The sequence below is a fragment of the Bidens hawaiensis genome, unplaced genomic scaffold (assembly GCF_021521415.1).
Source record: "Bidens hawaiensis isolate Kalapana, Puna unplaced genomic scaffold, B.hawaiensis_p1.1 tig00006061_1, whole genome shotgun sequence".
NCBI lineage: Eukaryota > Viridiplantae > Streptophyta > Magnoliopsida > Asterales > Asteraceae > Bidens > Bidens hawaiensis.
In genome coordinates, this window is record NW_027491400.1 from 1,133,117 (window position 1) to 1,140,013 (window position 6,897).

A 6,897-nucleotide genomic window follows, 5' to 3' on the forward strand; every position below is an offset into this window, starting at 1 on the left:
TTATTCAAGCTTTTATCAAGCGAGATACGAGCCAAAAACTATAAACTTATAATTATTTATCTTTAAATCTCCAATTACATGACAAAACCCTGAAAAGATAGCAGTTGCAGATATAGGTGGGTAGAGGTGGACAAATAAACCGGTTAACTGAACCGACCCGAAAACTGAACTGAAACCGATTATGTAGAAACTGGTTTGAAACCGTAGGTTTGGAACCAGTTTGTAATTTTCACCACCAAAACCGGTTCCAAACCGGTTAACCGAACCGAAACCGGCCAAAACCTGAACCAAAACCGATCAAAAACCAAACCGAAACCGATCGTCACTGTTCATGAAACCGGTTTGAACCCGAACCGAAACCGGTCATAAACAGGTTTTGACTTTTATTGACCAACCCGAACCGGTTTCAACCCGAACCGGTTTTAAGTTTTAAACCGGTTTGTGCACCTCTAGTGGTGGGCATAAAAACCAGTTAACCAAACCGGTTCGAAATTTGAACCAGTTTGATACCGCTTATGTAGAAACCGGTTTGTAACCAATTGAAACTGTAGGCTCGAAACCGGCTTGTAATTTTATCCACTGAAGCCAGTTAACCGAATTGAAACCCGAACCAAAACCGATCAAAATCCTAACCAAACCGATCGTAACATGGTCAGAAACCGTTTTAACCTGAAACAAAACCGATCATAATCCGATTTTAACTTTTATTGACCAAACCGAACCACTCTGAACCCATACAAAACCCTCAATCTTCTTTCCCCAAACCCTCTTACAGTTTCAACAGTTAACAGATAAGAACACAAACACAACACCAACAATGGCGAACTTGAGAACATCAATGGACACATCATTCTACGACGTGAACATATCCACTCCACAAACCCTAACCGCCACCGCACGCTCAATTCCCGGCGAACCGACGCCGGTGGACGGAGCCTACGCCAGTAAGCTCATCCGTATGCGACAGCTGTCACTTCTAGGGTTTGGCTTTCCCTTAGGGGTAATTCCGTCTTATGCTCCACCTTTATTATTATCTTCTTCTAATTCTAATAATTCACCAAAGGAGCCTGCTGGTGCTTTGGCTCTTCAGAGCCTTTGGTTTACTCAGCCTGCAGAAAATTGGTAAATTTTTTTTATTATTATTTTTTTTAATTTGATGCATTTTGACCTAGTAAAGTCAATTTGATGTAGAATTAAAATTAGGTAGCTTTAGGGGTGTAAACGAGCCAAGTCGAGCTGAGCTTCATTTATCGAGCTCGAACATATTGTTTATGTAGTTTTTATTTAATATATTATTATATATAAAATTATGATAACATTGACTGAATAAATATATTATGGTATGCATAAAATTAAAATGAAGATTATGTATAAGTGAACGGACATGAATGGACGAACATGCTCGTTTACGAACACAATTGAACAAACATAAATGGACCATGGACGTAAGCGTACACATTATCAAACATTAACGAACACAATTGAGCGAACATGGCCCCTGTTCGTTCAATTGTGTTTGTGAACGTTTGATAACATGTTTAGTTACACTTGTTTATGCTCTTTAATGTTTGTTTGTTTATGTTTATTCAATAAAGGCTTTTTATAATTTTTAATGATTTTTCTAATCTTATCATATAGATTTAAGCAAAATCATTAACTATAAAAAACTAACATTTATATGAGTATCTTATGTGGTTAATTTATATGTAAATTAGCATATGAATATGAAATAAAACGTTGTTTGCGTTCATTTGTGTTCATGGCCGAACAGCTAACATTGATGATTCTTGGTTAGCCAAATCAAATAAGATGTTAATTGTGTTCATTTGTGTTCGTGAATCGTTCACGAACAAGTTCATTTCCTAAATGATCGAACACAAACAAGAAGTTTTGTTTGGTTAGGTGTTGGTGAATTGTTCGCTTGTCCAATAAAAGCTTAACGAACAAACATGAACAATGCCTTGTTAGGTTTGGTTTGGTTCGGTTACAGCCCTAGATTTATGTTAGTTATGATTATCAGACTTCATAAATTGACTTTTAAAGTTCAATTTGTACTAAATTGTATCCAAATATTAGGTCTAATTTCTTCTGACTTTTATCATGTGTAGGTGGGTTGGATTGGTTGGGCAGTTTCGTCCAATAAAGCTGGTATCTTCGGTTACAACTGAAGCTATAAAAGCAAATTCAGATTCAGCGCTTCCTAGATTTAAACGTGCTGCCAAGAAGTTGCTTGACAAAACATTCTATTCAATTGGCTTATGTTCCTACCTGGAATTGAATGACTCAACTTCTGTTAGTCTAAATGTTGAAAAAGATGGGCAAGGCGAGAGTCAACGTATCAAGGGCTTACTCCATCACAAGGCAAGTCTTGATTGCATATTCCATTATTTATGGAGAAAGTAATCACTAAACTTTCGTGTTTTTTATACTCAACATATTCAATCCATACTTAAACTATCATACATATCCTCTCTAAATGAATATTTAGTGTATGACTATTTTACCCTTCTTAAATATATCATTTTTTAACTCTATTTTAGTTTTTTAAATCAAAATGGTTTAGGGTATATTATATATATATATTTTTAAAAAGCGAGGTTATCAAGCATTTAATATATTTCATGATCAGAGGAAACATATTATAATTTGATAGGTAAAAAAAAATCAATTTCATGAAGAGGGTGAATATCAAATGTTGTACACGAAACGTTAAAAATTATACTCAATGTGAAGAAAAATGTTTGACTAGAATAAGGGCAGAATATTTATATTGTCAGTCTTTTTAAATGAAATCTGTAAATTTGATGTTTCAATTTGGATTTAAGGATATATATTTTAAGTTTGAATTGGATATATACAATTAAATCTTTTAGGGATATATATGTGAAATTTACCCAATATATTTTGGCCGGGGGCATTATATTGATCATTTAAGATTTTCATTTTGTTGGTCTCATTAATTTGGCGGCAATAAAGAATTGACATTGGGTCTTGTTTACTCGATATGAGGAATAATGTACATAGAACACACTAAATGAAGAATGGAATGAGGGAAACTTTTAAATTTATAAACGATTAACGCCTTTGTAAATAATTGTATATTGCTCTAAAAAAGACATTTATAAACTCATAAATGAATAGTTTTAGCCGAATGACAAGGGTACGCACATATGATGTATATATGTGTGAACCCTCGGGTGGGCAAAAGTGAAATTGCACTAATTTTGACGTTATTTTTACTAATCTCGTGAAAATAACGTTAAAAGTGACGGACGGTTAATCAGGCATCATGTAGTGGCGTTGATAGCCGAATGACAAGGGTACATGCACCGATCAGCCGGTGTCCCGATGATTGAGTGCTATGTGCCTTATGTCCAAGGCTTGATGCAAAACTACTATCGAGCCGGGGGTCTCACCGGAAGCAGCCTCTCTATCCTTATGGGGTAGAGGTAAGGCTGTCTACATCTTACCCTCCTCAGACCCTACTATAGCTTTGCTATTGGTGGGATATACTGAGTACGATGATGATGATGATGATGATGATGATAAATGAATAGTTAACCCCTAAATAATTAGAATTAAAATCAACATCTAAACTTTTGTATGCTTAACTAATATCAATACTTTGTATTCATAGTTCAGCTTCCCAATCATGATATCACTTTAGAAGCTGCTTGGGCCGAGCTTTTTCTGGACCGCAACAATAAATACTGGGAAGTGCCACAATCAGTATCATTGGACTGTTTGTCTCTTGTCTCGGATTCAGGTTTAAGGTATCGTTTTGGCCTCCATAAAAACGGTGGTTCTGTAAAGGCATTTGACTTAGTTGATGGTCCACCTCCAGCTTCTTTGACCCCTGGAGTTTGTGCAAAAGCCGCATTTTCATACGAAAAAAGTAAAGATATTTGGAGAATACCCGAAACAAAAGAGGATAGAGCTTTAGTTAAAACTGAAAGTGGTGAATTTCGCAATAGGGCTTATGATAAACGTATGAAGGAACCGCATGCTACAGTATCTGGAATTTTTGGTATTTTACTCGATTTAACTATTATTTAATTTAATTTTATTTCGAGACTGAAGATTAACATTAAATGGCAGGTGGTACCTGTGAGGCGTGGTTAAGTGGGAGAAGAAGCCCGTTTGGTGCAGATTTATTTGGGTCGGTTTGCTTTGCAATTCAGCACGGTAAATTTAGAAAACCGTATGGTGATCTCACTCGTTTTGATGCTCGTCTGGACGTGTCTTCGGCTTCAGCTTTAGTCAACGGGTTATCAAACAATTTAAAGCCTGATTCGGTCTTGCCCCGACTAAATCTGATTCTACAGCAACAGGTGCTATCTTTATCCGAAACTAAGTACTATTTATTTACACTCATTTAGTCAACGTGTCAACTTTTGGTTATATTTTGATGTTAATGTTTTCATGGGTTATATAGACCTTTGCAAAATGCATCCCTTTTGACTTTTGACATTTTGAGGTTAAAGTGTATATGGATTTTTGAAATTTTATAACGTTCTAAGACCTTGTTTACATTTCTATTTGCAGATTGCAGGCCCACTTGTTTTTAGGGTAAATTCAAAGGTTGCATTCGACTCACCGAGTCCACACATAGAGGATATAATATATAGCTTGAATTACTCGTTGAGGATGCTCGGGTCCGGGAAAGTGGTGGCTTGGTATTCCCCAAAGAGAAACGAGGCAATGGTTGAGATGCGGGTTTTAGAGTTTTAGGTCATAACATACATCAAAAATCATTGTTGTTTTGTTTAGGTAATCATTGTAGCTTTCTTGCGTTTTCGGGATTATTTTTGACTTGGATTTTGTGATTGATTATGATTCACAAAGCAGAGGAACATTTAAAAGTTTGGAAGTATTCTAAGTAAAAACTTCTAATCCTATTCACTGCAATAATGTATTTGATCGGTGATGTATCCGAAAATGACCCATGACATCAACCTGGTCACGCTTAAAATCATGTAACCCTTAAATGACCCGTGTAAAGTATTTATCTAAATAGGTCATTGTCGGGTTTTATATATGTTGTAATCAGATTGTAAACGAGTCATGAGTTGTTTGGCAAGTTGTAATAAAGTTGTAAACGGGTTGCGGTTATAGACTATACTTTTATGTTTGTTAGGACACCAATCCGAACATGACATGTTTGTTAAACAGGTTAAAGATGACAACTCAAAGCTTGATTATTTTCATGACACGAATTGTATATCATGTTCTACCTATAGGAAAGGTTACCTATCAGCAGTGTTGCAAAAATCTCGACTAGGCGCTGATTAATCCCCGATTAATCGCTAGTCCCCACTTCACTGATTAATTTCGGGCTAATTGGCCAATTAATCGGTCAATGATCAAGTCCGGCCAAATTCGACGGTTTCTGGCGAAATCCTGACCAAAATCAGGGGTTTCCGGCGAAATTCCGACCAAAATTAACGATTTTCAACGAGATTCCAAAAAAAAACAATGGTTTTCGGCGAGATTCAAGCTAATTTCGGGCCAACATGTGTTTATGTATGTATAAAATTGAAAATTACATATAAAATTTTGTCAGTATATATAAATTTGAAAATTATACATTAAAGTCCGATCCGATTAATCTTGATAAATCACTAGTCGTCACCCCACCGCCCGACTAGCGATTTAGAATGACAAGCCATGTGCACCAAATGAATACATGATTTAAGGTACATACAAAATTCCCCTAAATTGTTTAGTAAATTCTTTAAGACAAGACTAATATCATATGATACAGCTATAAACATTGTCTTCTTTAGATATCTACAAATATTGACAAAAAAAAAGAAAAAAAAAAGAAAAAAAAATCTCAGTAATGAATAAATTCATTATAACCAAACCTTAAGAAAACATCATCAAAAACTGCACATCATGTATCAATCCATTTTGTATTATTCCCTTTATGTACCCTTTAATCCTTTATGCAGACATATGAAAACTATACTGTTTCAAGGGTTAAATTAGAAGGATAAAAGAAGACTTATTTACCTTAAAAACAATAATAACAATATCGAATTCGCGGGTTCAATCTCTAACATCTTCAGATGTCCTTTTAACTAACTTTTCCAAATCCCGAATCCGCTTATCGTTCTCTTGAATAACATCATTCGCATTCTGCAATGCTTCGTTATCATACTCGGCTTGTTCTTCCATCACCCTTAAACACTGCAAAGCCTCGGTATAAAGCGCAGCCTTTTCTTCTTGTAACTTAGTGATCATAGCCATTGCTTGATTCGCAGCAACAGCCGACGCGTTTCTTTCTTCTTCCAATTCTTTATATAAAACACCTAAAACTTTTTTATCATGCTCAACTTGTCTTTTCAATCTATCAACCACACTTTCGCCTTCGAGTTCACTCACAACACTTCCATCATACGAAATATTAGGCTCGTTTCTTTCCAAAGATGCTCGACTTTGAAGAATCTGCATGCATGTTAACTCATCACTGTTGAAAGATAATTTCGGGCTTATTAAACTGTCGTTAGATATGTGTGATAATAACATTTTTGAAGAGTCTTTAAAGGAAAGCTTCCCGGAGAGTTGCCTTCCTTTAGTGCTTATAGCAAGCTTATACGCATCACCGAGTTCCAAATGGTTTGATACTTGGTATCCGTTTGTCGTTGCAGATTGTTCGCTTTCTGTAACACTGTCTTTGATCGCTTCGTTTATAATTGGAGGGTCGACTACAAAACAAACAAATTGTTATTAACTTGTTTAGTTTATGATACCGAGCTTGACGTTTAATTTTGATGTCAAATTTACTTTCACATTTAATATTGAATAGCTGCTCGTGAGCTACTTAAGATCAGCTAGCTAAAAGCTTAAAAAAAGCCGAGCTTAAATGAGTTTGGGCCTAAAAGTAAGCTCGTT

General features: G+C 35.6%; 1 protein-coding gene across 1 annotated transcript; it reads left to right on the top strand.

The window, feature by feature from the left end:
- The first annotated feature begins 792 nt into the window (after positions 1–792).
- On the top strand, positions 793–4,777 carry LOC143631326 (protein TRIGALACTOSYLDIACYLGLYCEROL 4, chloroplastic-like). Its single transcript, XM_077100120.1, has 5 exons — positions 793–1,122; positions 2,109–2,361; positions 3,643–4,027; positions 4,099–4,331; positions 4,546–4,777. The coding sequence occupies exons 1-5, from the start codon at positions 818–820 to the stop codon at positions 4,729–4,731; spliced, it is 1,362 nt and encodes a 453-aa protein (XP_076956235.1). The 5' UTR covers positions 793–817; the 3' UTR covers positions 4,732–4,777.
- Positions 4,778–6,897: the final 2,120 nt, after the last annotated feature.